Here is a 27,790-nt window from a genome sequence, read left to right as displayed (position 1 = left end):
ATGAAAGGCCTCCCGCATCCCATGGGAAGCCTCCACCCCACTTTAGTCCCCTGATCAGGTTTCCATGTGCAGAGCACAGCCTTCTGGTTCTAGCCCTCGGGAGCAGGGAAGGCCCAGGGGCTGCGTCTTTGCTGTTGGCTCAGTTACACTGCCCTCCCCACCTTCTCCCTGCAAAGGGAGACTTCCTCATCTCTCCTCCTGGGAGCTTTTTTTCTTATGTGAAAAGATGCTTTCTGTGTCTTTCCCCTGTGGACATTAGCTGTCACCCTATAAGTCTGGGACAGTTGATCATTTAGGATTTGGGTGACAATGAGGTGGAGCTGCCACCCAGAAAGCGATGGTGATCTGGTTGTGTGGCCCGAAGGTGACAGATCTGTGCTCTACATGAGAGCCATGGATTCCCCACTGTTTCCTCCTGACCAAGAAGTAAGCTGTGTTATTAAATTGACCAACCCACTGCATCCAACGACCTCATCAACTTGTCTAGACTTATCGGGCGTTTCTTATCCCCATCCCTTCCCAGTGTCGGCCACGGCTTGATGGGACCCTAGAGGAGCAGAGCCCTTCTCCCGACCTCGCCCCTGCTGAGCTGGGGTTGCCCACCTTGGAGACCTACGTGGGGTTTCAGACCAAATCGGTACAAAGATCTCCCAGTCTTTGATCTCAACTTCCAAACTGCTCAGCACATGCCTGTGTCTTGGCCAGGAAGAGATAAATGAAGGACAGGATGGGCAATCCCCCGTTCACCCCCTTCTCCTGGCTGTCTTGCATCTTTACCCAAAACTGAAATGATGAGATACACACAAAGACACGCCTGCCTCCTCCGGCCAGCTCACAGAGTAGGCCTGGCCTCTGCCGCCTCCCCCGCCTCCCGGGCATGGCCTCTCTCCAGCTCTGTGTTCCTCTTCCTTCGAGGAGACAGCCCTTCTGCTCTCCAGTGAGACGTCTGCTTGGGTGTGCACATGGGGCCCTCCGCAGCCGGCTCCCACTCACAGCCCTGCTTCCGCTACCAGTGGCTTCTCTTGAACACGACATTCACACCTTACATGTTTAGGCAGAATTTTGCAAGGATTTTAGAGAGAGACCTAAATAAAGCCCTTCATGACGTCAATCAAGCCTGAATCTGCTTGTAATTCTGGGGCCTTTCATCGGAGGTTGCCCCTAACAACTGGTAAGAGAAAAAGAGAAGGAGGATTCTTTTTCTTTTAAACTGTGGTAAGAACACTTCACATGAGATCTGCCCTCTTAACAAGTGTTTAAGTGCAAAAGAAACTGTAGTATGTACTTATACAAGGGAGAGTCCTTAGAGCTGCAGAAAAAACTATGGGAAGGACGAACTAAATCGATTTCATGACAGTTAACGCAGACGAAACAGCAATTGTTCACCTGAAAATGTTTGTGCGTAAAATGCTGGAACAAAGAGGGACACCTAGGCAGGCTTCCTGCGCCTGCACGGGCTGGCCACACAACCTTTGGGGGAGGCGCTGAGATCTGCAAGGCCAGAGCCTGCGCATTAACTGTAATTGGGCCATTCCTTTGTTTATTCAATAACTATTTATTAGGCACCTATCATGTGCCCAGAATATAAAACAAATATTTTATTTTATATACAGGTTTCCCCTGCTATCCCAAAGTCCAATGTTTCTATAAAACGTTCATAAGCTGAATGGCGTAAAGTGGAGAAGCCATTACCACTCGTTTCCACGGGAGAGTTTTGAGCATCCCCAGGTAGCAGAGCACCACACTGTAGACCCACTCAGGCGACACCTTCCATTGCACGCATTGCTGGGTGCGCACTCAAAGAGACCGCTTTGCCACCAGCAGAACCAATAGTAACTGTGGCAGCTTTCAAGGTCCTTTCTCTCTGCGTGCAAATAGTACGAATGGCGGGCAAGTTCAACACACACACACACACACACACACACACACACACACACACACACACACACTGTGTCTATCTCGTTCGCCACCACTGACACCCTTAATTCCATCCAGTTCTGCACTAAGTATAACACCCTTTCGAGCTCTGTTAGGCTTTTCTGGTCCCTTAGGTCCCATCTTGCTAACGGATGCACAAAATAAATTGAGCTACAGCTCAGATGCTCACAGACACCATTCAGAGCTGTGGGCTGAATGCTGAGAGGCAGAGAGGCTGTGTGTGCCCGGGAAGAAGCTTGGCGGGGCCACTCTCGCTGTCTGGGTGCACACTGCCTCACTACGGCTGGGCAAAACCAACACTGAACGCTGTTTTTGCTTTTCACCTTTTTTTTTTTTTGGTGTGAAAATGAAAGTCCTCTTCCAATTTCTTTCCGTTAGCAGAAACAGGTACTAATGTAGGTCTTTCATAAAAGCAAAGGGGCGCAATGCCAGCTTTGGGAAATTGGGGAACACCTGTCGTAGAAAATGACCCAGCACTCAGGGGACAATGAAGCTGGGAAGAGGGGTGGGAGGGTGCAGAGCTGTGCCCGGCTTTCAATAGGGAGGCCAGGGACGGTTTCCCAGAGGTGAACTCTGAGCAAAGATGTGAAGATGGGAGGGAGCCAGCCCCACAGATTTCTGGAGGAGAGTGTGCCAGGAAGAGGTAAGAGCCAAGGGCAAGGCCTGAGCTAAGAGTTTCTCAGTGTTTGAGGAGCAGCAGGGAGGCTGAGCTGAGTGTCCCTGGGCACTTCTATAGCTTAGCCCCGCCTGCCCGGGGGTCTTGCCAGCAGAGCCACTTTCCTCCTCCTCTTCCCCCTCCTCCCCCCCCTCCTCCTCCTCCTCCTCCTCCTTCTTCTTCTTCTAAATATTTAAACAGCTTTATTGAAAAGCAATTTTCATACTGTACAATTCACCCATGTAAAGTATACAATTCAGTGGCTTTTAGGATATTCACACAATTGTATCGTTACTACAATCAATCTGAGAACATCTTCATTGTCCCACGAAGACACCTCATCCTGCAGAACTGCTCTCCTGTGAGCTCTGCCCCTACTTTCCCACACAGGGAGCTGGTGGCTGTAGGAGCGCTGTGCTAGAGAGTGGGGAGGGATGCTGGGCAAACCTCTCGAATCCCATCTTCTCTAGGCCTGTACAGGTGAGTGAGGGCAGGAGGAACTCCTGAAGCCCCTTTCAGGCAAACAATGACCCTAAGAGAAAAGTGGGGAAATCTCAGTGAAATCTGGGCAGCAGCGATCTTTAATTATTAGGTTGGATGTTCGTGTCAGAGACAACCACGAACTCTAAGCCTCATGGGAACTTCGAGCTCCAGGAAAAACTGCAATGAAATGGTCTTCGAAAGATCTTCTCTATTCCTTAAGATGTCCAAGGAAAGAAAGGCCACATGGTTCACAAATGATGTCTTCTCACGTCACCCATCTCTGGGTCTGGGGAGAGAGTGGGAGAGAAGCGTACCTGAGAAGGATGCCTGGGGGTGAGGCCCTGTAGGCTGTTCCACTTCTGGGTGACTATGGGTGAGCCACCCTTTCTGAACCTCAACTTTTCACCCCATGAAACTTATGCCCCAGGATCCGATTACTTCTGGGCCCAATCACTTCTGGACCAATTGGAGGTGCTCGGTTGGTCAGGACAAGAGGAGTTCTAGGGGTGTGGCATCCACTCCCCTGAAACCAGAGGTAAAGGCTGGGTCTGTCACTGACCCGAAGAGAGCTGAGTCCTGTATTATTTCCAGGCCGCCTTGCACGTCCAGATCCCACGTGCCCGCCGCGGCCAGACCCTGGAGTTAAGCTGTAAAATCTGCCCAGCGTGGGGCCCATCACCACTTCTGCCACTGCTGGGGCCCCAACAGGTCCTTCACCCCTCACCTTTCTTACTCTCCTGAGACCGTCGCCTGGAAGAAAAGGTGCTGCCTCCTGTGCTGTGGTGTGGACAGCTCCAGGTGAGGCCCACCTGGCCTCACACCCCGCTCTGCACTTCGTTGCTGCATCCACTGCGCTCAGACAAGGCCCTTAACCTCCTGGAGCCTCAGGTCTTCTCAGTTGTAAACCACAGCTGGTTACTCCTGCCTCAGAAGGGTTTTGTGAAGAGTAAGTGAAATGCATTTGTCCTTGGCACAAAGAGGCACTCGGTTATGGTGGTTCGCATTTCACTCTCAGCTGTCAAAGGCACGCGTTGCCCAGCATCCTCAGTAAGGATCTGGTTTGGTGAAGTCATTTTACCTGGTGGGCTTTTCTCATCCAGGGCCACCCAGCCCGCAGAATTCAGGCTAAGGGGGCAAGGACCACTTCCAGGTCAGCCCCCACACAGTCCGTGCCAACCTCACCTGCTCAGCAGTCCTGCCTCCTTCCACCAGGCTGCTCACCTGAGCTGCCACGTTGCTGAACAGTGGTGCCGCCCTGTCCAGAGCACAGCTGGCACCGCTGGGCTGTGAGTAGAGGCAGTGAGGCCACACCGTCCACCGTGAAGATGATGGTTTCGGTTAACCCAGGGCTGTCACCCTCAGGGACTCAGTGGCTCCAGGTAAAGCAACCCCAAACCAGTGCGGCTGGGAGAATTTCAGGAGTTTTGATGGCCACGTCATCTCTCACACCGTGGGAGACAGGACAAGCCTGACTCCAGCCTTTTAAAAAGATCTCTCAGCTTCTAATGACTACAACTTTCTGAGTTGCCTCCCACACAAAGCCTGCAGCCCGCCCCTCCCCTATCACATTTCTGACAGGTCAGGCGACAGGAAGAGGGGGCTGCAGTGACCTTTGCTCTTTGCCTTGAGAGGCCTGATCTCAGTCCACTCCATTTGCAGAATCTTAGACTCCCAGCAGGTGCCTCCTCTTCCTACAAACATACTTACACAAGGGCCTGCAGGTGGGGTGGAGCTGGGAGCTCTCCTGGCCTTGGCCATAGGCCTGCTCCCCTCAGGGAAGTGCACAATTTCATGAGGGAATCATTTAGGGTAGGCTTTTGTTGAAACAAAATATTCTGTATAAGTCTGATGGTCAATGATAAAGCATTACACAAATCAAATGCATCTGCATTGAGCACCTGCCGTGCATCAGGCTCTGAACCAGCCTTTGAGGGCACAGCGATGAACGGGGCAGGTGGGGCCTCTGCCCTCTGGGGCCAACATTTTAGTAAACAATAAGTGATACCAATTCAAATATAATTGAGTTATTTATATTATATATATAGAGAGAGTGTGAGTATATAGATACATATTGTATGTATGTATATACATACAGGGTGTCCCCCCCAAAAAGGTATACACATTTTAATAGCTGATAGCTCCATTTCAAAAATGAAATATATTTTAATAAACACTGCCTTTATAACTATTCAAAGTGTGTGTATACATTTTTTGGGATACCCTATATTTGTAAATACATATATAATATTGTATAGTATAGTGGCCCGGAGGAGGGACAGAGAATACTAGTATAACATTAGCCACATCTCTGGAACTAGAGCATACTGTGTATGAATATTATAGTCATGTGCCACATAATGATGTTTTGGTCAACAGACAGTGCACATATAAGATGGTGGTCCAATAAAATTATAATGGACCTGAAAATGGCTATCACCTCGTGACATCCTAACTGTCATAACATTGTAGCATAGCTTCTGTGTTTGTGGTGATCCTGGTGTAAGAAAACCCATTGCGCTTCCAGTCATATAAAAGTAACACATACGGTTATGTATAGGACATCTCTACCAATAAGAGGGTAATATACAAATAGTCAGGATGCCGTCACACGTAATGACCGAGCAGCAGGAGGCTGCGTGCGCAGCAGGCGTAGGTAGGTGGGGACTTGCAGCATCGGAGAGGGGCTGGGGCCCGACGGAGGCCTCCATGCAGCAAGGCCTGGGGGTCCCTCGGCTCCACGCGGCGCAGAGGCAGGACCCCCGGTTCCGGCCTACATCTTTGGGGCAATCCATCGAGGAGCCCCAGATGGGTGGGCGGGGCCTACCTCTTTGGGGTGATGGATCGCGGGGCTCCTGCACTGTGACAGCGCACAGGCCCCCCCCCCAGTGCATGAATTTTGTGCACCGGGCCACTACTATATTGATGATGATAATAAGTGGCTATGTTACTGGCTTATGTATTTACTGCACAATACTTTTTATTATTATTTTAGAGTGTTCTCTTTCTACTTATAAAAAAGGTTTGCTGTACAACCATATGGCATGTTACACTGGCAGCAGCCTCATACATCCTGTGTCTACCGCGTCATTGATTGCATCATTTTCTCTTGTGCTTGATTTTTTGTCTTGTTGTTTTGTACAGTAACACGCTGTACAGGCTTGAAGCCTAGGAGCAACAGGCTTTACCATATAGCCTAGGTGTGTAGTGGGCTAGACCATGTAGGTTTGTGTAAGTGCACTCTCTGATGTTCACACAATGACAAGATCCTCTTTCTCAGAATGCACCCCTATTGTTAAGCAGTGTGTGATCAATATGTGTATGTACACTATACATATTCTTTCTCTCTATATATATTTGTATATTTTATATGTAGTATAGTATGTATATGTTTCAAAGATGTGCCTTTATGCTTTACATTCACAGTTCATCAAATCCTCCAAATCCACATTTACCCATGGTTCACAAACAATAAGCTAAGGCAGGTCTGTTTGTATCAGAGCCCATGTCCTTTCCAGGGTGTCTCACAGCCTCTGTTAAAATGTAGTCACTCTGGGAACATCAGAGCATTGAACTCGGTCAGCCATTTGCTGTAACATGAGAATGGGTTTGTTGGAACATTCTAGGGATGGAAAACAGCCTTGTTGGTGTGTTCCAGGCCAGCCAGGACCCAGCATCCACGAGGCTCGTGCCATGCCAGCTGAGTGGCTGACATTTGTTCTAGGATCTCTGAAGTGTGCCTTTACCCAGCCCGCTGTGAAGATGGCATTTTGATAGCTCTGACAGCATCTTAGAGAGAAGAGATAGTGAAGCAGGGGCTGAATTTAGCTTTCTTCCTGCTGGGTCCTTTAAGTACTGGTGTTTGACCTTGAAGCTGCATACCTTCCTATTGTCCATCACATGGGGAAGCGAGGGTCCATCAGGAGGCAGAGGGAGGGAGGGAGAAATGTGAGCATGAGTCTTTATTGTGGTTCCGTGGGAAGGAATGGTCAGGGCAGTGGAAGCAGGTGTAGGATGGGCTAGTTCAAATAGTTTGAGAGGCTCTGGGGCCCTGGGGCACTGGGCTGTCTGGTACCCGGGCCTGGGGTGACTAGAGCAGGAGGCTGGTGGCCTGGGAGGGTCAGAGCCCAATAAAGGAGGTGGTTGGGGGTGCAGGCTCTGGATGGATTTGTTTGCAGGGGAAAGGCACCAGTGAGGGAGGGAGAAATGTGAGCATGAGTCTTTATTGTGGTTTCTGTGGGAAGGAATGGGCAGGGCAGTGGAAGCAGGCGTAGGATGGGCTAGTTCAAAGCGTTTGAGGGGCTCTGGGGCCCTGGGGCCCTGGGCTGTCTGGCACCCGGGCCTGGGGTGACTAGAGCAGAAGGCTGGTGGCCTGGGAGGGTCAGAACCCAATAAAGGAAGTGATTAGGGGTGCAGGCTCCGGATGGATTTGTTCGCAGGGGAAAGGCACCAGTGGCTGGCTATTTCTATCAATTTGTAAACCCTGGGAGGGGTAGTCCCTCCAGAGTGATGTGGGGATCACATCCTATTCAAATACAAAATTGTGATGAAAATGGGTATGTCAGTACTTAGAAAAGACTATGCTCAAAAAAAAACCACCCTAGAACAGCGATTTTCCAACTTTTTCATCTCATGGCACACAAACTAATTACTAACATTTTGCAGCACACCAAAAAATATCTTTTTTGCCGATCTGACAAAACGAATAGGTGTAATTTTGATTCATTCACACTGGATGGCTATTGTTGTGTTGGCTGTTGTCATTTTTTTTTCATTTGACAATCTAAGGGAAAGGAGGTCGGTCCTGACTAAATAGTCAGGTATTGTGTGTTTAAAAAATTCTTGTGGTACACCCATGTGCCACGGCACACTGGTTGAAAATCCCTGCCTTAGACCTTAGTTACTGGGAGCATATTTTCAGTGAAAGTTTTAAAGAGATTGGTTTCTTTGTTGCTGTTACTTAGACTGACAGACTATGATTCTAACAGACAGCATTGGTTTGCCCAGAAGTACTGTGCTGGCATGAAGCAGCACCTTATGGGGCTCTTCTAATTTGCAATGATGCCCACCAAGCTTCTCAGAAAGGAGAGTTGGTCTTGGCATGAAGGAGAACCTTATGGGGCTCTTCTAATTTGCAATGATGCCCACCAAACTTCTCAGAAAGGAGAGTTGGTTTTTGCTGGTAAATGTTTAACAACTGGCTCTTAGCAGAATTGGGGGAATCCTGCTTTTGTAGCACTTGCCAATTTCTTTGGTATAAATACGGCCACCACATTTATTTTAAGTCTCCAACATGACATCAAATAGCCCACAAAATTCCTGCAAATGTAACAATTGGACCTCACAAGCCAGGAAGAGCCAGCCTCCGCACCGTGATCCTGTCTGGGGAGTGAGGTAACCCCAGGTTGCAGCATCAGCGTTCTTGCTTACTTACCTATGTAACCTTGGTCAAGTTACTTGAGTCTTTGATCCTGGCTCATAGATGGCATCCATGAGGCTTGTTTCTTTCCCCCTGGTTTCCTGCTTAGTAAAGTACCTTTATGCCATCACCCCTTGCTGTGTGCCTGGGTGGAGGTGAGGACAGGAGACAGACGGTGTTGCTTAAAGAGCCATGCACACAGCTGTGTTATCTTTTTTCTGGGAGCATTTCCAAGAAGAGACTGGGCTTTTTAAAAAATGTAGCAAGATAGGGGGAAGTTGACAGGTGGAAGGGAAGAACTGCCCAAATTAAAGGAACTCAGTGTGGGGAAATAAACAATGGGAATTTGAAAAGCAGATGGTAGAGTTTCCCCCTAACGTTAGCTTCAGTGGTAGGGAGGGAAGAGGCGATGGTTGAGAGAGGGACATGCTGACCTTGACCTGCAGGCAGACAAATAGCCATGTTTCTTGGTTTGGGGAATCTCTAGGGGACCAACCCAGTAGGGTCCAACACCCTACAAATTAGGTGAGCATGCAATGTCAGAACATAGCTGTGGCCACATTCAAGTTCAGTTTCCTCATCTGTGAAATGGGGATAATAGCCCAGCAGGGGGAGGATGCCAGACTGGGGGATAGCTAATGGTCAAGTTTGAAGGACAGAGCAGGGTCCAAATGCCAAATGTTACACAGAGTTAGGAGTGCACTGAACCAATCCTCTTAATGCTGCACTTGGGAATTGGTTGACCACCTCAATGAGAACTCTCCAAGAGAGTGAAGGGAGCAAGAACATCACTTTTGAGAAGGTTGGAGGAGAAGAGACAAAGAGAGGTGGGGTTTCACTGGGAGAGGATGCAAGGTCCAGGGAGCTACTCTTTGTAAAATGGGAGGAACGTGACTATGTGATGGGAAGAAGCCAGGGAGAGGGAGCTGTGGGTCCCTGCACAGCTGGCTCTTCCCACCCCTGCCCTACCTGTGCTTAGCGTCTATCCAATCCCTCTTCCTTAAGTGTTTTCCCAACATGTGATTTAGTGGAGGGACTGAGCACTTTGTGGCAGAGGGTAGAAGAGGGCAGCTGATGACAGATCTAGGTGGGCACATCCCATTCTGCAAAACAGAGTCCTGCCATGGACCCCATCCACTTTCACTCAGAAGCAGTCTCATAGTCATCTGTGGATACTCCTGTGGCTTCTCAGAGCACTCCTCAAATCACATGCTGTGGTCTCCCTCTGAGATGCTCTAGTATTTTGGTTTCTTTTCCCAGTCCCCTTTCTGGTGGTGCTTCGGGGCTCCCATACACTGGCCCCTCAATGCAGCCCTGACCCATTCTGAGCCATGGCCCTGCCTTCTACTTCCCAAACCTCAGCCTCCCTATGTCACCCTGAAGGCTGGGCCCTCCTACTGTCTCTGAGCCCTCCCACTGCATCATAGCCTCCGGGTCTTTCACATTATCTGTCCCTACCCTCTGATTTTAGAGTCCCGTCCTTTCTCAGATAACCTGTCTCTGTGCTTCTCACATGATGGGACAGCCACACTCACACTTTTTTGCTTTGTTTCCCAATTGGCAACAGTTTAACTGACAGTGACCCTTGGATATTGCAATGTCACCACCAAATTGGGCCTTCCCTGATGGCTACCCCTCTTCAGTAAGGGGTATCCAACTGCATGGTGTGGCCCCTTCTGCTCTGTTCTGTTGGTTATAGTTGTGGTCCTTCCATTCCTGGAAACCTTAGATCCTAGGTTCGTTGATCAGAGCCTGAAGGTTCCTCTCCCAAGCCTTTCTCAGGGGAGTGGCCCCCCAGGAGGCTCCAGCGTAGTGACTCCTAGCTGCCTGGGCTGGACTCGGTCAGCTCAGTGGGCCAGCTGCAAGCCCCACCTCCTGGTCTGCACCAGGAAAAGTGAGCAAGCCATGAAGGTCACTGCCCAGAACTTGTCACAGTCAAACGTGAAGTGTTTAACAATTTCCAGCCTGATCTTTGGAATGCAGAAAGTGATCGAGCTGTAGCTAGAAGCAAATCATAAATGCTCCCAGGCCCATCCAAGAATTTCACTGGGGCCACGGGGCCACCGGGCTGCTTCCACAGCGGGTTCCCGTGAACTTGGGTCTTGGCCAGGGTAACGCATTGACTTCTGGGTTGACCTCAGGCAAGACAGAAAGCTTCCAAGTGAGCCACTGCAGAGAGGGAAAATCCCACACTTCCTCCCTCTGTAGTGGAATACACTGCAGGCCTTGGAAGATTAATCACTTAACAGAGGGAAAGTGATCTCAGTTAATTCTGTTGGCATCACCTCTTTCTTTGTGGCTTGAATGTTACTCCACTGAAGAAAGTAGAATAGAATTAAAATTTGGTTTTTAGTTCCATAATCAAGGGCTTCTATCAGATAGCCATGGGTACTGTACTTCTTGTCCACTCTTGGTAAAAGATTCAAACCCTCTGCACCCAGTGTGCCCAGACTTTCTTTCCTCTCCCCTCACCCAGACCCTTCCAAGGCAATGCCTGCAGGGCCCGTTAGTACAGTGGTGACTTTCAAGGCCACTGGAGTCAGACTCTGAATTTGAATCCCAATTCAACTTCTTAACAGATGAATACTTTTTGAAAATCATCTTGTTTCTTCATATAAAAAATGGGATTAGAGCACTGTATTAGTTTGCCAGGGCTGCTGTAACAAAATACCACAGGCTGGGTGGCTAAAACACCAGATATTTATTTTCTCACAGTTCTAAAGACTGGAAGTCCAAAATCAAGGTGTTGGCAGGGTTGGTTTCTCCTGAGGCCTCTCACCTTGGCTCGTAGATGGCTGTCTTCCCAGTCAGCTTTGGTAGAATTTCCCTCTGATTACTAAGGGTTAGTAGTACCTCTGAGACATATCATTATCCACATCAAGAAATGAGTTCACAAAGAGAGGGGTGACGTCACAGAGACGTTTAAAAGGGACTCTCCAAGGATGCTCCAGTGTTGGTAATAAGCCTAGTATAGACTATCAAGATGATTGCAAATCCCTGCCTTCCAGAAACCTACAGCCCAAATCATGTGACTCATAAGGGGACCTATTTCCCTCTCTGCCCCAATCCAACAGACAACATGAACAGAGGAGGCTCAAAGGTTAGCGTAACCACTGTGACATGGTTGCAGAGCACCCATGTCCTCACCAGATGCTGTGGAAATGCCTTGTGTGTACAAAGGGCAAGGCAGGACACCTAAGTACCCTGTTCAGAACTTTCCAGAAAACTAAGAGGAAAGTCATTAGGCGTTTTCAAGATTGGCTTCTATGGAGAACTTAACCATCCAGGATTTTTCTGTGGTTATAGTAACATACTGGTTTTTGTTTTCACCCTATCCTGTTCTGCAAGCTGCAAACCAGAACATCTCCTTGAAATGTTGGAAGGCTGGGCTGTGTGAGATGGGTCAGTGCAGGGAGGGTGTAAAATGACAGAGGATTTTGATTCTTCATTGAGGTTTGGAGATGAATGGAGAGATGGGCAGGGACCTGGGGAAGATGAACAGAAGCCTGATGCTCTGGGGCAGTTTACTTAGTCTTTTGATGAATGGGCTCCTAGATCTGACCTTTGAGCTTAAGAGAAAATGACTAGGAAACATTGATTTCAGCTTGAAAGAATGTTGTGGGGAATTATGCTCTGGTGCGAGGGTGGGGAATGTGGTAAGTAGATGTTGTCTGTGGAACACTATTCAGGACCTCAGTTGAGTTTGGCTGCATTTAGTTTTGAAATGTTGGGAGAAAGGAAAAGCAGAAGAGATGCTAGATGGACTGAGTGAAGATAACACATGCGGGAGTCAGGTGGTGATGGGGTATCTTGCTTAAGAGGAGATTGTATGATTATATCTGACCAACGATTGCTTGCTCATGGGTGGGTCTGGAGAAACTCTATTAACTATTTATTGTGTGTAGTTTGATTTAGTTACTCATATCAAATAAGCAGTATTATAAATAAAATTGCCCTTGGTGATTCCAGTATCACTTGAGATCAGATACATTCACTTGCCTGTTGAGGAGAAATGCAGTGAATGCCATGCAGAGCCTTGGAAACCAAGCTGGTGGGGGAAAGGCATCCTCATACCATGAGTTTTACCGCTGCTGGGTCAGGACGGGGCCTCGTAAGATCTCAGAGAACATGCAGCAGTGGTTTGTTGGAGAAAGCAACAAGGATCGTGGGGAGGCCAAGAGAGAAGAATGAGTGAGAAAGGCAGCCAGCGAAACAGACAGACTACCCCAGAGTCCTTGATCAGGGTGTCCTTAGGGAGCGGATGAGGGAGGGAGAAGCTAGGTGGAGGAAGGTTTAGTGAAGGGCTCCTTGAGGCCTGAGTGAACTGATGAAAAGGCAAAAGAGTGACTCCAGTACCTTCCCGCAGGAGAAGGGTGTGGATCTAGGGGCAGAGAGTAAGCTATCAGCCTTCACAATGGGTGATCCCCTCTATGAGTTTCTCTGAGAGCATGGGCTCCTGGTGACAAGGACACCATCCCCTGCCACACATCTGTGTGCAACAAGGATCCCGTGAACTCGGAATTCCTTAAAATAGAACACATGTGGTCCCATCACAGCAGATGCAATGAGGCACCACAGTGGCCCCCGTTCTCAACCCCCTTGGCAAAGCACGTCAGCCTCAGCTTCACTCTTGAGCAGTGAATCTCCAGGAGTTCTGGGCTGGGTTGTGGAAACTGAAACTAGATTTTCAAAAGCTGTCAGCTTAGGGAGCAGCTGTGACCTCCAAGTTCGGTTCCTGATTCTGTGTTTCTTTCTCCCTCCTCCTTTAGATCTCGGTGTGTGTGGGCGTCTCCTCAGCTGGCAGCCCTGCTGTGCCCTGCAGTTGACATCCAAGGTTTTGACTGTGTGGGTTTGTGTCTTTCCGGCAGGTGTCTCCTCTGTGACTTCCCTGATGTCCCTGGCTTGGGTGCTAGCCTCCTATCACAAGCTGCTGCGGGACTCCAGGGACGACAAGAAGAGTATGAGCTACAGAGGGGCCCTCATCCACCTCTTCTGGCGCCTCTTCACCATCTCATCCAGAGTTATCTCTTTTGCCCTCTTTGCTTCCATCTTCCAGCTCTACTTCGGGATCTTCGTGGTGGTTCACTGGTGCGCCATGGCCTTCTGGATCATCCATGGCGGAACAGACTTCTGCATGTCCAAGTGGGAGGAGATCCTCTTCAACATGGTGGTAGGGATTGTGTACATTTTCTGCTGGTTTAACGTCAAGGAAGGGCGGACTCGATATCGAATGTTTGCATATTACACGATAGTCTTGACCGAGAATGCTGCCTTGACGTTCCTTTGGTATTTTTACAGAAACCCGGAGACCACTGACTTCTATGCGGTGCCAGCACTGTGTTGTGTCTTTATTAGCTTTGTGGCTGGGATCGCACTGATGCTCTTATATTATGGTGTGCTGCATCCCATGGGGCCACGAGCTAAGATCTTTGCCAGCTCCTGTTGTGCCGAGCTGCTCTGGGGCATCCCTTTGCCCCCCGATGTTGAGCCCATGGCGCCTCAGACCCCTGGGTACCGGGGGACCCAGGTCACGCCTACCAGAGCCGTAACGGAACAACAGGAGGATCTCACGGCTGACACTTGCTTGCCCGTTTTCCAAGTGAGACCCATGGGGCCCTCCACCCCGTCGGGGCGTCCTTACCACCCAGAAGGGCCCCTCATTAAGATTGACATGCCAAGGAAGAGATACCCAGCTTGGGATGCTCATTTTGTAGACAGGAGGTTGAGAAGGACTATTAACATTCTGCAGTATGTCACCCCCTCCGCGGTAGGCATTCGGTATCGAGATGGACCGCTCCTTTATGAGTTGCTACAGTATGAGTCTTCACTCTAAGAGCGTCTTGACCCAAGTTGAGAAGGGGACCTTAAGTTGGTTTGCGGTTAACACCGCTTGCAAGAAATATAACCCTCCCTTCTCCCAATACACAAAATCACAACCACCACCACCATCACCACCTCCACCACCACCGCTACAAAAAAAAGAAAATAATACGTCACAACCCCTTCAGATAAGCTTTCTTTCCAGTCGCTGTATGTATACAAAGATATTCTCTATGTTTTGTAAGTAAAAACAAAAAGAAGACCTTTCTTTTGTTTTTTACACATAAGAAACAGTATTGAAAATCCCACACTATTGTTCATAGGGTGGAGAAGGAGGAGCTGTCTCCACTCCAAAAGAAAAAAAAATGTTTTATACCTTACACCAAGTGTAGATCATTTATGGGATTGGTGCTGATTGAAAGAACAAAACAAACGAAACAAAACAAAATAAAACAAACACAAACAAACAAACAAACAAACCTTCAACTGCCTTATGCCCTTAGGTGCTGAGTTTAAAAGATTCAAACCCTCTGCACCCAGTGTGCCCAGACTTTCTTTCCTCTCCCCTCACCCAGACCCTTCCAAGGCAATGCCTGCAGGGCCCGTTAGTACAGTGGTGACTTTCAAGGCCACTGGAGTCAGACTCTGAATTTGAATCCCAATTCAACTTCTTAACAGATGTATACTTTTTGAAAATCATCTTGTTTCTTCATATAAAAAATGGGATTAGAGCACTGTATTAGTTTGCCAGGGCTGCTGTAACAAAATACCACAGGCTGGGTGGCTAAAACACCAGATATTTATTTTCTCACAGTTCTAAAGACTGGAAGTCCAAAATCAAGGTGTTGGCAGGGTTGGTTTCTCCTGAGGCCTCTCACCTTGGCTCGTAGATGGCTGTCTTCCCAGTCAGCTTTGGTAGAATTTCCCTCTGATTACTAAGGGTTAGTAGTACCTCTGAGACATATCATTATCCACATCAAGAAATGAGTTCACAAAGAGAGGGGTGACGTCACAGAGACATTTAAAAGGGACTCTCCAAGGATGCTCCAGTGTTGGTAATAAGCCTAGTATAGACTATCAAGATAATTGCAAATCCCTGCCTTCCAGAAACCTACAGCCCAAATCATGTGACTCATAAGGGGACCTATTTCCCTCTCTGCCCCAATCCAACAGACAACATGAACAGAGGAGGCTCAAAGGTTAGCGTAACCACTGTGACATGGTTGCAGAGCACCCATGCCCTCACCAGATGCTGTGGAAATGCCTTGTGTGTACAAAGGGCAAGGCAGGACACCTAAGTACCCTGTTCAGAACTTTCCAGAAAACTAAGAGGAAAGTCATTAGGCGTTTTCAAGATTGGCTTCTATGGAGAACTTAACCATCCAGGATTTTTCTGTGGTTATAGTAACATACTGGTTTTTGTTTTCACCCTATCCTGTTCTGCAAGCTGCAAACCAGAGCATCTCCTTGAAATGTTGGAAGGGTAGGGCTGTGTGAGATGGGTCAGTGCAGGGAGGGTGTAAAATGACAGAGGATTTTGATTCTTCATTGAGGTTTGGAGATGAATGGAGAGATGGGCAGGGACCTGGGGAAGATGAACAGAAGCCTGATGCTCTGGGGCAGTTTACTTAGTCTTTTGATGAATGGGCTCCTAGATCTGACCTTTGAGCTTAAGAGAAAATGACTAGGAAACATTGATTTCAGCTTGGAAGAATGTTGTGGGGAATTATGCTCTGGTGCAAGGGTGGGGAATGTGGTAAGTAGATGTTGTCTGTGGAACACTATTCAGGACCTCAGTTGAGTTTGGCTGCATTTAGTTTTGAAATGTTGGGAGAAAGGAAAAGCAGAAGAGATGCTAGATGGACTGAGTGAAGATAACACATGCGGGAGTCAGGTGGTGATGGGGTATCTTGCTTAAGAGGAGATTGTATGATTATATCTGACCAACGATTGCTTGCTCATGGGTGGGTCTGGAGAAACTCTATTAACTATTTATTGTGTGTAGTTTGATTTAGTTACTCATATCAAATAAGCAGTATTATAAATAAAATTGCCCTTGGTGATTCCAGTATCACTTGAGATCAGATACATTCACTTGCCTGTTGAGGAGAAATGCAGTGAATGCCATGCAGAGCCTTGGAAACCAAGCTGGTGGGGGAAAGGCATCCTCATACCATGAGTTTTACCGCTGCTGGGTCAGGACGGGGCCTCGTAAGATCTCAGAGAACATGCAGCAGTGGTTTGTTGGAGAAAGCAACAAGGATCGTGGGGAGGCCAAGAGAGAAGAATGAGTGAGAAAGGCAGCCAGCGAAACAGACAGACTACCCCAGAGTCCTTGATCAGGGTGTCCTTAGGGAGCGGATGAGGGAGGGAGAAGCTAGGTGGAGGAAGGTTTAGTGAAGGGCTCCTTGAGGCCTGAGTGAACTGATGAAAAGGCAAAAGAGTGACTCCAGTACCTTCCCGCAGGAGAAGGGTGTGGATCTAGGGGCAGAGAGTAAGCTATCAGCCTTCACAATGGGTGATCCCCTCTATGAGTTTCTCTGAGAGCATGGGCTCCTGGTGACAAGGACACCATCCCCTGCCACACATCTGTGTGCAACAAGGATCCCGTGAACTCGGAATTCCTTAAAATAGAACACATGTGGTCCCATCACAGCAGATGCAATGAGGCACCACAGTGGCCCCCGTTCTCAACCCCCTTGGCAAAGCACGTCAGCCTCAGCTTCACTCTTGAGCAGTGAATCTCCAGGAGTTCTGGGCTGGGTTGTGGAAACTGAAACTAGATTTTCAAAAGCTGACAGCTTAGGGAGCAGCTGTGACCTCCAAGTTCGGTTCCTGATTCTGTGTTTCTTTCTCCCTCCTCCTTTAGATCTCGGTGTGTGTGGGCGTCTCCTCAGCTGGCAGCCCTGCTGTGCCCTGCAGTTGACATCCAAGGTTTTGACTGTGTGGGTTTGTGTCTTTCCGGCAGGTGTCTCCTCTGTGACTTCCCTGATGTCCCTGGCTTGGGTGCTAGCCTCCTATCACAAGCTGCTGCGGGACTCCAGGGACGACAAGAAGAGTATGAGCTACAGAGGGGCCCTCATCCACCTCTTCTGGCGCCTCTTCACCATCTCATCCAGAGTTATCTCTTTTGCCCTCTTTGCTTCCATCTTCCAGCTCTACTTCGGGATCTTCGTGGTGGTTCACTGGTGCGCCATGGCCTTCTGGATCATCCATGGCGGAACAGACTTCTGCATGTCCAAGTGGGAGGAGATCCTCTTCAACATGGTGGTAGGGATTGTGTACATTTTCTGCTGGTTTAACGTCAAGGAAGGGCGGACTCGATATCGAATGTTTGCATATTACACGATAGTCTTGACCGAGAATGCTGCCTTGACGTTCCTTTGGTATTTTTACAGAAACCCGGAGACCACTGACTTCTATGCGGTGCCAGCACTGTGTTGTGTCTTTATTAGCTTTGTGGCTGGGATCGCACTGATGCTCTTATATTATGGTGTGCTGCATCCCATGGGGCCACGAGCTAAGATCTTTGCCAGCTCCTGTTGTGCCGAGCTGCTCTGGGGCATCCCTTTGCCCCCCGATGTTGAGCCCATGGCGCCTCAGACCCCTGGGTACCGGGGGACCCAGGTCACGCCTACCAGAGCCGTAACGGAACAACAGGAGGATCTCACGGCTGACACTTGCTTGCCCGTTTTCCAAGTGAGACCCATGGGGCCCTCCACCCCGTCGGGGCGTCCTTACCACCCAGAAGGGCCCCTCATTAAGATTGACATGCCAAGGAAGAGATACCCAGCTTGGGATGCTCATTTTGTAGACAGGAGGTTGAGAAGGACTATTAACATTCTGCAGTATGTCACCCCCTCCGCGGTAGGCATTCGGTATCGAGATGGACCGCTCCTTTATGAGTTGCTACAGTATGAGTCTTCACTCTAAGAGCGTCTTGACCCAAGTTGAGAAGGGGACCTTAAGTTGGTTTGCGGTTAACACCGCTTGCAAGAAATATAACCCTCCCTTCTCCCAATACACAAAATCACAACCACCACCACCATCACCACCTCCACCACCACCGCTACAAAAAAAAGAAAATAATACGTCACAACCCCTTCAGATAAGCTTTCTTTCCAGTCGCTGTATGTATACAAAGATATTCTCTATGTTTTGTAAGTAAAAACAAAAAGAAGACCTTTCTTTTGTTTTTTACACATAAGAAACAGTATTGAAAATCCCACACTATTGTTCATAGGGTGGAGAAGGAGGAGCTGTCTCCACTCCAAAAGAAAAAAAAATGTTTTATACCTTACACCAAGTGTAGATCATTTATGGGATTGGTGCTGATTGAAAGAACAAAACAAACGAAACAAAACAAAATAAAACAAACACAAACAAACCTTCAACTGCCTTATGCCCTTAGGTGCTGAGTTTCATTAAGTACTGTCACGTTTTTCTCACGCAAAACTCTCTGGTGGTTTTGGCACCAAGAGAGGGGAAATTAAACAATCAAATGAAACAAATCTAGAAACGAAAACGAAAACCAACCAACAAATAAAACACAAAGCAATTATTCTTCCTATCTGACTATTTGTATTGAAGAAAACAAATTCACCAAAAGCAAAGGCATAGAAACCCCAATTTCTGTTCCGTTTCACTCCTTGCTCTCCCGTCCCTGTCCCCAGATTAACAGCACCTTCTAGGAGCCAAATGGCCATTTGGAACTCAAATGGCTGGGAAAGCTCCTTGAAGGTTGATCTTGTGCCATTTACCATTCACCTAGTTCGGATCACATTTGTTTCCTGGTGAAAAGCAAAACAGAATAAAACAAACAAACAAACAAAAACCCCACCCCAATCATTCAATGAGAACAGGAAATTCTAAAGCAAATTAAAGATTTCCATCTATTTAATCAAAGAAAATCAGTAATAATAAAACTCAGCATAGTAGCAAAAAGAACAACATCAATTTAAAGGCACAATACTTAATCAGTGACTGGCAAAAAAACGATTTTGGTCTGTCCTTTTAAGGCCGTGAAAGGTATACATTTATCACACGTGATATTGTGTAAGGCCTCTTCTGTTTCCATTTGGTGGGAAGCCTTAAATTGATCTGGAAAGAATTCTTCATTCTTCATTTGTGTTTTTTAAAAATATTAACACAGAGGAAAATTAGATTATATATATATATAAAAAAACCACCATGTCAAATTGAATAACTGACCCATTTCAAAGACTGTTTGGTGCTTCTGTCTTTCACCATTGTGGTTGGCTGAAACTCATTCAGCTCACTTGGTGCATCTGGGGTGAGTGGGAAATTGTGTGTGTGTGTGTGTGTGTGTGTGTGTGTCCACAGCACACGTATATTTGTGTGTATGTGTCTGCTGCAAGGTCTTGCCAGAAATGTGGAAAACTGCTCTAAGGCAGACTCTGGGTATGCTAAGGTGGAGTGTAAGAGGGCTAGGGAGGGGGGAGCAGGAAGGAGGGGGTGGTGCTGGAATATGAGCCCCTGTCTGGATGGCGAGACTCACACCAGCAGCATATTCTGGGTCTTAGAGGCCGTGTCATTTGGGTGAAGATTTATTATTTTTCTCATTGTACCAAATTGAATTTTGAGAGGTGTTGCAATATGTTCAATCATTTTTTAAATGTTATTTTTCAAAGTATTGCTCCTGTAAGGAATATTCTGTTCTAGGACATCGTTTCAATCCCATTGTATTTCTACTTGGGCACCAAAAAAAAAAAAAAAAAAAAAAAGGAAAAGAAAAAAATCACAAAAACAAAAAATCTCTACAAAAAAGATATATATATATAAATATATATATACACACACACACACACACTATTTTTTAGCAAATACTCTTAGTCTTTGTTGTGTGTAGCTGCGATTTTTTTTTAAATTTCCAGATATAACTGTTTAGGGTGCAAGACCTCACATTGAACTATTCTTAAGAGAAGTTCAAACTCTGAGGAATTGTTTGTTTGTTTTTATGTTGGTGGGTTTTTTAAAAGGAAATTATTATTCAAAGAGGCTTCTCCTTCTTACCTTCTTCACTGTTTATCTAAAGATTTTTTAAAAATAAGTTTTAAATTTTAGTTAGTTGTAAATCTGGATGTTCCTTTCTTTGTCCAGATCTCTTTGATTTCCTTTATTGGTACTAAACTTTGCAGTGCTGTCCTGTCCCCCTCCCTGACTTGGTTGCCCCTGGGGTGCTCCCCCTGTGGGAAGGAGGGGCGGGAGGAGAGTTGCAGAGAGCCTGTGGGCCCAGGGCCCACCCACTAGGAAGCACGCTGCACAGAGCACACCAGGCCTTGGTGCAGACCAGCCACGTGGGTCTGTCTGCGCCCACCCCAGGCCCAGGCCCCTGGGCCACCCAGCGGTTAATTGGGAGTTCCAGTCTGGCTGGAGGTGCTTTTCCTTTGGACTCTGCTTCCCTACTGAGGGCTTAGCTCGCCGCTTACTCTGCTGAGGCTGGAGGACGGGAGGCCATGTGAGAGGAGCCATCCAGGCTCACTGGGTCCCAGCTCTTGTCTGCCTCAGTTCTGGGGCTCCTGTGCCTGGAGCCTTGGGGACGTCTGTGGCTAGAGCAACCCTTGGCGCTGTCCCCCGTGCATCCCTTTGGGACCTGTGCCACTTTGGCTTGTTTGTCTTTTCTTGGATTTATTTCCTTTCTCTTTCTCTTTCATTTCAACACATTGCAGCTCTATTTTTCTACTGCACATCCAGTGTGTGTGTGTGTGTGTGTGTGTGTGTGTGTGTGTGTGTGTGTGTTTATGTTTACATGCAAATGAGAAAATGGCTCACATTTGTTGACCTGGAGCACCTAAAGTTGGGGTGATAACTTCCAACTCAGGGAGGACCCTCTGGGGCTGTAGTCACTGGGAACAAATGAGTAGATGACAGGACCTTTCCCAAATCCTTTCTTTCAACCTTTGTTGGATCGGCCTCTACAAGACTCAGGCAGGAAGGCACACTTGTCCCGTGAAATGTCATTTCCCACCCCCTTCGTCATGCCAGCTCCTTTCCTAATGATGCAAATGAAAACATGCCTCTGAGAGCAGCATCTGGGTTGCAAAGAACCAGAAGGAGGAAGAAAAGTCAGGAAAGAAGTAGAAAACGCAGGAAGGAGGGAGGGAGGGAAACATACAGAGAATGGCCAGGTAGACTTTGCATCTATCTTCTCAGTATCATCAGCCCCTACCAACCCCCATGTCTTTAGCCACCAGGAAACCCTCTCCATTGGTCCCAGGCATCACCTCCCCCATGAGTGTGCTTCCCCTAGTGGGGGGCTGGCCACTGGGTGGCAGTGTGGGAATCCACGCTCTCAGTGCTCTGAGTTCACCCTGGGAAGTGGGTCTTCCTACCCAGAAGACTTTGGTCCTGAAAAAACCAGCTCCTCCAGGCCACTCCACTGGGAATCCGCCTTTAGTCTGCCACCTGCCTGAGCCCCGATAAACCCCTTAAGGGTGATGAGGTGCTGCTCATATAGCCCCAGGTACTCCCTAGGGCCGTGGTCGGCAAACTGCGGCTCGAGAGCCACACGCGGCTCTTTGGCCCCTTGAGTGTGGCTCTTCCTAAGCCTTAGGAGTACCCTAATTAAGTTAATAACAATGTACCTACCTATATAGTTTAAGTTTAAAAAATTTGGCTCTCAAAAGATACTTCAATCATTGTACTGTTGATATTTGGCTCTGTTGACTAATGAGTTTGCCGACCACTGCCCTAGGGGGACGCCTATGATATTCTTTTTTTAAAAAAATCTTTGGACCTACTTTTTGCCCAGGAACTTCTGCTGAAAATAAATGAGCTCTCAATATTTGGTTCTGGTAGCAGATAAGCACACTGTACTGGGAGCTACAGAACAAACTAGGAAGCTATGCCCCTTACTGCCACCCCCCCTCCCCCAGCAAAGATGCCTCCAACCGCACAGAAGATTTGATTCTTTTCAGTCTCAGAAATACAGTAGCATCTCTAACACCTGGCTGGTTTTGTAGCATCATTTCTGCAAGCTCTGTTTCTCCCTTGCTCAGCAAACCAGTCTCTTCTCTGGGCCTCATGTCCTTAAGACCATGGTGAGGGAAGCTCAGAGGGTTCAAATTCATCACATGAGCCCCCACTGAGCTTACTCATGCCAAGAGTTTCTTGTATCTGAAATACATTCCTCTACTGTCTCCGAAAGGTTCAGCTTGCTCTCCACAGAAGCACCAGGGCTGCTGTGGGAATAGGCCCCATCTCTCTTGATGGCACACACTGACAAAATGTCCCTTTTCAGTCACGGAAGACAACATTTCCTTGTGGCCCTGGGGGCTCCTCCACACCTGCCAGCTTCCCCACGCTCAACGTCTCAGAGCACAAAGTCACCCCATACGCTATGGCCCCATGGCCTAACCTGTCTCCTCAATAGCCATGGCCCCTTTGAGTCTCAGGGTGGTTTCAAAGAGTGTAAATACTTGTCTGGATTGTGATCGTGAAGGTGAGTCTATTGGCCATATGACATCTCATGTCACAGGCATCAGACCCTGTCCCAGCAGGGGCCTTATTCTCGGGGAGAAAAATGTGTGGGGTTTTTTAAAAGCACCAAATGATATCATTTTCTCCCTTCTTCCTCTACTTTAACTCTCTCCCACATGGTCATAGGGGCAGGAGAAGAGGTTTCTGATGCTGATCTTGTTGGAGAACCTCTAAGCAGGCATGACTTCACTCCTATGTATCCATCGAAACCCCCTGCGGCATTCACTTGCCTGATAGAGGAAGCACACTCCCTCTTTATCTCCTCTGCTCCCTGCTCCTGGGGCGGGGGCTCTATAACGAGCCCCAAGCCCTGGTGCCCGAGCCCCTAGCAAACTTTTCTCTCCAGCACCCAGAAACGGATGTAAGAGGAGGACAGCAAGGGCAGGCTCAGAGCCTTTGGGCTGGAGGAAGGGTATCAGGTCCTAAAAGAGAACAGGGCGGGGCCGTTCACGCCCTCCCGCTCCTGGCTCTCTCTAATGAGGTAGACACACACCATGGCATTTTTCTTTGCCAAAGAAAGTGGCTCCTTACTCAAAGTGAGCCCTCTCAGGCCCCTGAGGTGTGATGGTAGCAGCCCTGGGCGGTAGGTAGCTTTCACGAGGAGAGGAGCATGCCTTATATACACTCATTTGATTTTCTTATCAAGAAGCTAAAATTCGTTATTTCTTTGCCAAACTGAAAATATATATATATTAAAATAACACTACCAGATTTGGTTGGGGGAAGGGATTTAAATATGGAGACTGTGAAGAGTTCACTGCCATTAATTTCACTTGGATTCAAGTGAGATTCCCAGTGTAGCCTAGGAAGCTGCCAGGAGGATCTTGATGAGTCGGAGGGAGACCAGGAAGAGACCCTGCCGGAGTGGCCGATCAGCCTTCCTTTTGTTCTCAAACATTTCCTGATGACCAGAGCCTCTCAGGCAGCCCTCTGCGGGCAGGACGCACACTCCGCTACCCTGTAGGCAGTGAATGTAAACCAGCATCGACTCCTCTTCTTAAGGTCCAGGTGTGAATGAAAGGAACAAAACGGGAAATCTTTCAGGGTTAACCATCTGGGTCATTATCTCCTCATCTAAAACGGACCCCTCAGAGCAGCGGCACTCCGCTCCCATGCACAGCGCAGCATGGAAATGGCAGTGGTTAGCCTATCACAGGCTACAGAGCCCTAAGCTTGTAAGAGGACTGTCCCCAGAGCATCCTAAATCCATGTGTGCCTGTCCCCGTTTCAAAACTTGTGAAATGGCAACTCCGCCCTCTCAGAGATTTTTTTCCGAAGTCCCTCACTGGGGAAAAAGATGATGCGTCATCTAAGTTCCTGCACTGGCAACATAAGCCTCACTCTCACCCATCCGTAGCTATCTGAAAGGTTTTCTTTCTTGCTTAAAACACTGCATCTGTGCTATTGGCCAAATATCAAAAGACAAGGGCACTGCCTTGATCTGCCTGCAGCTTTATTCCCCTGCCTGCCCGGTTCTGTCTGTCTTACTTGACTCTCCCGGGCACCATCTGCTTCTTCCCTCCTCCTGGGAAGGAGCTGTGCCTTCTTGCTCCCTGTACCTTTCCTTGCACTGGCTGGCAGGAAGTGGCTGAGATGTGCTGGAGCCAAAGGTTGGGAGTGCTATTAATGGCAGCTCCTGAGGGCAGCAGACGGACAACCATAGGTGTTCCCTCTACACACGGCCAACACCTTGTGTCAAGGGCTAAGAATAGACCAAATCAGAAATGAGCAGGCAGGACCTCAGGGGCACCTGCCCTGGCCTGCCCCATCCCATGCAGGACAATATGCAAGCCCCCATAGGAGATGCCTGCCCTTGCCAATCCCTAATTCGAATCACAAGACCCCACACCAGAAACTGAAGTCAATCAGCTCATCCATGCTCATCCAGGAAGGACTATTCCTAAAATGTATCCTCAAACCAGGGAGGACAAAGAAATCATTTGCCTTGGGTAGAGTGCCAATGGCTAACCCAGAAAACATCCCTCTAGAAGCAGCCTTCCGCCATGTGTCATGGGGGATACAGACAACTGGTCGCCTAGGAGATGAACTCCCTTGGTCTGTTTTTCCATCCTCAATGTAGCTCTGAGGTCCTCAGGCCAGAGTGGGGTTAGAAGATTTGTTTTAGCTGTAGACTTCCTAGAGGCTCTTCTTCAGACCCAGAAAGATCAGGAAATAGCACAGGCTGATTCAGAGTCCCCCACTGTGATCATGGATTCTTCACCTCTCGGTGCCTTGGTTTCTCCATCTGTAAAGTGGAGAGAAAGAAGGCCAACCTCTTCTTTCTCTCTTGCTCAGGGATGCTGTGAGGATTCAGTCATTATTGCCTGTAGTGAAGGCATCATATAAGGAAGGGTGGTGATCTCGTTACTTGGGAAGTAGAACCATAGAAGAATAGGGTGTTCTCCAGATGCCACACCTGGAAGCCCAGAGGGTGAGCAGTGGAGCTAGACAGGGAGAATGCTCACACACCCATGGTTCTTAAATATTTCACATCACTGTGAACCTAGTACAGTGGTACACGCTCAGGCAACCGAAGGTCACCTAGCTCAAGCCGGCCACTTGTAACTCTAAAACCAAATGTCCCGATGTTGATTTTTCCTAAAGTATCAGAGAATATATGGAAGGACCCATTTGAAAACTGGTATTTGCTGAGCTTTGGGCAGACAAGGGAATGGGTGAACAGGGAGTATTTGGAGATTGTTTTTAAGGTGGTTGAAAGCTCTTCAGGAAATATCTCTTACTTTTGTTCTTCCTTACAATGTTTTTCAACCTTGAGGCTCACCTCATCGAATGGACTCTCCTTCTCTTTGCCTCTCTGCAGAGTACAGAAACAAAACTGTGCTTTTTTTTTAATAAAACAAAAAAGTCTCGTCAGCCAAACTGCGGGTCCCAATGGTGGGTCTTCATCATTCCCTGGTGTGCTTTGAGTGGAGACTGCAGGCAAAGGTTCAGAGACAAACAGGGGCTGGGGAACATCACTAAGGGGTTTTCTTTAAATTGGGGTATTTTTTTCCTCATCATTTGAATTGGAAACATTTAGTTGAGTTTCTTTTTCCTTTTTTCTTTTTTTTTCTTTTTCCTATGGTTTGACTGTTTTCAATTCAACTACCAAGATACCCTTTGAGGAAGAAAACAGACCCATCCTAAGAAGCTTTGTGTTCTCCTTAGGACCTCCACCAGAGTGAGGGCAGGTGGGAGCAGTGAAGAGCGCTAGCGCTCCAGGAGGGCCCGCTGCAGCACTGGTTTTCCATTGGCTTTGAGAACCTTCTTGGAAGGGAAAATTCTAGAAGCTTCAAATCTGGCTCTGAGCTCTGACCCTTTCCTTGGGGTTCAGGTGTATTCCAATGTAAAAATCATCACACACACACACACACACACACACACACACACACACACACACAAGTCCCATGTTGAGACTGTCCCAAAGGAACAGGTAACTCACCCAGATAGGTCCCAGTTGTTGCTACAAATCCTTCTGCTCCTTGACTATGGGGCCCTGACAAGAGCTCCTTTCCCACCTGCTCTGACTCTGTTTGCCAAGATTAATATTACTGTTTTGACAGCACAAGGGACCAGATATAGTTTGGAACTCAATAATGACTTCTGTTTGATCTTGTATCTCTGATTGTTCTGTGGATAGGCCAGATCCTGCTTGGCTTATTTATTTTCACTAGGTGTTTCTGATGGTAACCAGAAGGAAGACATAAATGAGACCTCAGACTTGGCTCTCCGTTCTCGCCGGCACTGCTTTTTTGACTAGGATGGATGGTGAATGAACTGTACGGCATTTATGACTGAGAAGATGGACATGTGGAGCCACCGAGGACAAAAGGACTCAGTAGATGGGTAGGAAGAATGATAAAGAAGAGGAGGGCTTCCAGAAGTATGTGGGGGCAAGCATATGTGCAACCATCTAATCGTTACTTCCTACGCTCTCTGGGGCAGAAATAGCAAAGCATGTTCTTTGCAAACAGAGGAGATGGATTTTACTGAGTGACCGATTTAAGCACGATTTAAGCATTATTGTTTTACTAAAGGGCAAGAGGAAGCATCTAAAGCAAGGAAAGGCACGTTCTCATGAAGTGGTCATGTTCTTGGGAGTAATGAATTCAGGCCTCTATCTTTCTGCAGACCCAAGTCAAGTCACACTTTCGGGACCAGTTTACTTTTCTGTAAAGAAGGAAAGAGTATTGCTTACTTACCTCACAGGGGTGTTGTGAGGATGCGGTGGTGACTATCTGGAAAAGTACTTTGAGGGTAAAAAATATATGGTTATCAGGTTTGCTTCCTATTTAAAATCCTTTTAAGCATTAGCTGAGCACCTGCTGTGTGCAAAGCACCATGCTAGGTGCTGTGGAGGAGGGGATGGTGATCTAACTCCTCTTCTCTTTTTTGATTAATGGATATTTTTAAATGACTACAAGAGGACAGAATAACAGCTATGTTAATATGGGTCAAGAAATATGTTCTCTGCCCCAGAAAGTTATTCTCTGTCTTCCTTCCCATATATTGGGCAAAAAGGGAAGGACTTGAACATCAGAGGATGTTATTCTGAGAAGCAAATACATATTGGTTGCTCTTCTTCCTTTGAGAGAAAATGAAGGCAAATAGCAGTGAGCATGTCCTGTGACCAGCAGATATGGTTCTATGATTTCCATCATTCCTCCTGGGCTCCGCTTCAGTTTTGCATAGCCTTCATCTTCTCTCTCCAGACCCAGAGAATGGTTTGCTTATGCTGTGCTAGAACAGCTGGGTACTTTTTGGTTGGTTTATGTCCTTGGAGAGTCTGGTTCTCTGTTGTTTGCTGCAAAGTCTTGGCTTCCAAAGACAGGGGTCTTTACTAGGAAAAAAAAATCAGAACATGTGGCTATTTTATTTATTTATATATATATATATTTTGGTGGTGGAATCAATTTCTTAGCTGCCTAACTTTAACACAAAGCCTTTTTAAATTTCTCATTTGTGTTTCTATGTGCAAA

At 47.6% G+C, this 27,790-nt stretch overlaps 2 protein-coding genes and 1 long non-coding RNA gene across 5 annotated transcripts in view; all 3 read left to right on the top strand.

Annotated features, from left to right (window-relative positions):
* The window catches only part of LOC102263764 (XK-related protein 6), a 29,166-nt gene extending 7,319 nt beyond the window's left edge, over positions 1-21,847 (top strand). Inside the window, exons 1-3 of one of the 3 annotated variants that reach the window (XM_014534296.1) lie at positions 11,864-14,815; positions 18,724-19,629; positions 21,027-21,847. In XM_014534296.1, coding sequence (XP_014389782.1) covers positions 13,057-14,325 — 1,269 coding nt within the window. In that variant the 5' untranslated portion in view covers positions 11,864-13,056 and the 3' untranslated portion in view covers positions 14,326-14,815; positions 18,724-19,629; positions 21,027-21,847. Of the gene's footprint in view, positions 1-11,863; positions 14,816-18,723; positions 20,090-21,026 lie in introns of those variants that run through there. The other 2 variants (XM_005859620.2, XM_014534295.1) reach the window with 2 other exon arrangements.
* Positions 2,558-11,052, top strand: LOC106724980. Its single transcript, XR_001360804.1, has 3 exons — positions 2,558-2,568; positions 8,993-8,996; positions 9,260-11,052. It is a non-coding gene; the product is annotated as an uncharacterized LOC106724980 (long non-coding RNA).
* Positions 15,404-20,089, top strand: LOC102243013 (XK-related protein 6). The gene has a single exon (XM_014534297.1). The coding sequence runs from the start codon at positions 16,977-16,979 to the stop codon at positions 18,243-18,245; it is 1,269 nt and encodes a 422-aa protein (XP_014389783.1). The 5' UTR covers positions 15,404-16,976; the 3' UTR covers positions 18,246-20,089.
* Positions 21,848-27,790: the final 5,943 nt, after the last annotated feature.

Source organism: Myotis brandtii, unplaced genomic scaffold (assembly GCF_000412655.1).
Source record: "Myotis brandtii unplaced genomic scaffold, ASM41265v1 scaffold1282, whole genome shotgun sequence".
Lineage (NCBI taxonomy): Eukaryota > Metazoa > Chordata > Mammalia > Chiroptera > Vespertilionidae > Myotis > Myotis brandtii.
The sequence above is the reverse complement of the archived record's forward strand: the minus strand, read 5'-3'. Positions and strand labels throughout refer to the sequence as shown.